Here is a 2,468-nt window from a genome sequence, read left to right on the forward strand (position 1 = left end):
ATCTCACACAGTGTTGTGATCAATGCTGGGAACCCGAGCCTGAAAGTGCTGGACTGGGCGATCTGACTGATCTGAAGAGAAATGAGGCTGTCCACGTCTAGGTCCATCTTCATCACCAAACCATATATGAGTCGGGCCCTGTCAACATTAATATCAGAAGTGTGAGAAGTCGGAGCAAGGTTAAAATAAGAAAGGACACTCCATGTCTGAGCGAGTGTTGTCAGATCCTTCCACAGCAGCTTCCAGGGGGCACCATCAACATTCAGAACAAATCGTCCCCCTGGAGTACACAGAGCGGAGAGGATGGCGTCATGATCTGGAGGCGTGTGGAGATACTAAGAGTATGCTGGGTAATCCTCTCCATCTGTCAGGACTACCGGGGTGTCAAGGAAATCATTAATCGTCTCAGCATCGAATCTGACCACCTGTCCTTGAACCCTGCAAAACTTCGGACTGTGGTCCTCTGGATCATATAGGTTGGAATAAAACTCCTTCACCAAAGCAACATCAATCCGCTTCTCTGGAAGTCGGGTCAGAACCTGGTCCCATCTACGCCTCTGGAGCTCCTGAAGGAACTCATCAAACATCCCTGGTCCAAGCTCTACATTCCTCTCTGGAAGGATGTTCCGGAGCTGAATGTTATCTTGATATCTATGCCAAGCAATCTCGGATGTGACACGGGAAGAGTCCCAGTTGGACGCTTCCCCAGGTGTGGGCACGGCTCGACGTTTGCAGGAGGCCATCTGAAAAAAACAAAAAACAAGAGAAACAAACTGAAGTTAGCAATCAGGGGGGTGCAAAAAGAATCATAATAGGGGTGCATTCAGTAAAGATGAGGGGTGCAAAAAGAAATTCAGAAGGGAGTGTGGACAGTAGAAGTGGGGGTACAAAAAGTAAGGCGCGAGGGCTGATGGGCCCTAAGGCCCAGCCCCACGCTTAGCGACTTCCTGCTGCTTTTGCTAGCACGCCCTTAGCGCCTAGGCACGCGCTTAGCGCGTTCTCTGAATCTCGTGAGCGCGCTTAGCGCGAGGTGACGGCTAAGCGCGTGCTTCGTCTTTCTTCTGTTACTTTCGCTGGCTTAGCGCGCTCCTCTTTCTTCTCTATGTTACGTGTTCACGCTAAGCCTATGTGTGGGGCTTAGCGTGATGATACCTGCACTCAACTTTAGCAATGATCCAGATCCAGAATCTTACCCTTTTTCGTGAAAAGCTGCGTGAAAAGTCACAGGGAAGCAGGTAGGTGAAGAGAAAATGCAGAGAAGAGGAGTTTAGAGAGTGGGAGTGCGCAGAAGAGATGAAAAATGAGGTGGTTTGAAATTTTAAAATAAAACAAAAGGCAGCTGAGGGGCTGGACAATTTCGAAAACTGTCCAGCAATTTATGGCTTGCGCGCTTAGCGCACACTTGGCCGTTAAGTGCCCCAAGAGGAGTGTCCCTTGGTTTCCCTCAGAATTTTCAAATTCAAAAATTAAAAACGTACCTGAGCGCTTAGCGCGAGGTCGCGTGCTAAGCGCGTAGCTTCGTGCAACCCACTTCATTTTTGCTATTGGCACCCCTCCTATTGTTGACTTCACCTATTCGGCCTTTACTTTTTTTTTACATAGAATAAAAAAATAACTTACATTTTTACAAAATATGTTGGGTTGCCTCCCAACCAGCGCTTAGTTTATTGTCTTTAGCTAGACAGTAGGCCTTCTCAAGGGTCATTCAAGTAGATGATGGTCATCAATCGCTCTAGTTGTCCTCCATTATAAGGCTTCAAGCGCTGTCCATTGACGATCCATTTCTTCTCAAAGTTCTCTTCTCTAGGATCCACCAATTCTACTGCTCCGTGAGGTCTGACTTCTTTTATGATAAACGGCCCTGACCACTTGGACTTCAGCTTACCTGGGAATAGTCTTAGCCTTGAGTTAAAGAGTAATACCTGTTGTCCTGGCTGGAATTCTTTCCTCTGTAGCTTTTTGTCATGATATGCCTTTGTCTTTTGCTTGTAAATTCTGGATGACTCGTAGGCATTCAGTCTCATCTCTTCTAATTCCAGCAGTTGTAGTTTCCTCTTTTGCCCGCATGCGTTGTTGTCAAAGTTGAGCAACTTGAGAGCCCAATATGCTTTGTGCTCCAGCTCCACTGGTAAATAGCACGCCTTCCCATACACTAGTTGAAATGGTGATAAGCCGATGAGGGTCTTGAACATTGTCTTATAGGCCCAGAGAGTATCATCGAGCTTCAAGGCCTAATCCTTTCTTGATGATGCAACTGTCTTTTCCAGGATTCGCTTGAGCTCCCTGTTAGAAATTTCTGCTTGGCCATTCGTCTAAGGGTGATAAGGTGTGGCCACCTTGTGTCGGACATTATAGTGCTCCAGAACTTTCTTCAACTGATTGTTGCAGAAGTGCGTTCCCCCATCATTAATCAAGGTTCGTGGGACTCCGAAACGGGAAAAGATGTTCTTCTTCATAAATTTAATCAC

At 46.8% G+C, this 2,468-nt stretch overlaps 1 protein-coding gene across 1 annotated transcript; it reads right to left on the minus strand.

Moving 5' to 3' along the window:
* Nucleotides 1–1,694: 1,694 nt before the first annotated feature.
* On the minus strand, nt 1,695–2,192 carry LOC114397008. Its single transcript, XM_028359152.1, has one exon. It carries the CDS (start codon nt 2,190–2,192, stop codon nt 1,695–1,697), a length of 498 nt encoding a protein of 165 aa, XP_028214953.1.
* Between the last annotated feature and the right edge of the window lie 276 nt (nt 2,193–2,468).

Source organism: Glycine soja, chromosome 18 (genome assembly GCF_004193775.1).
Source record: "Glycine soja cultivar W05 chromosome 18, ASM419377v2, whole genome shotgun sequence".
NCBI classification, from domain to species: domain Eukaryota; kingdom Viridiplantae; phylum Streptophyta; class Magnoliopsida; order Fabales; family Fabaceae; genus Glycine; species Glycine soja.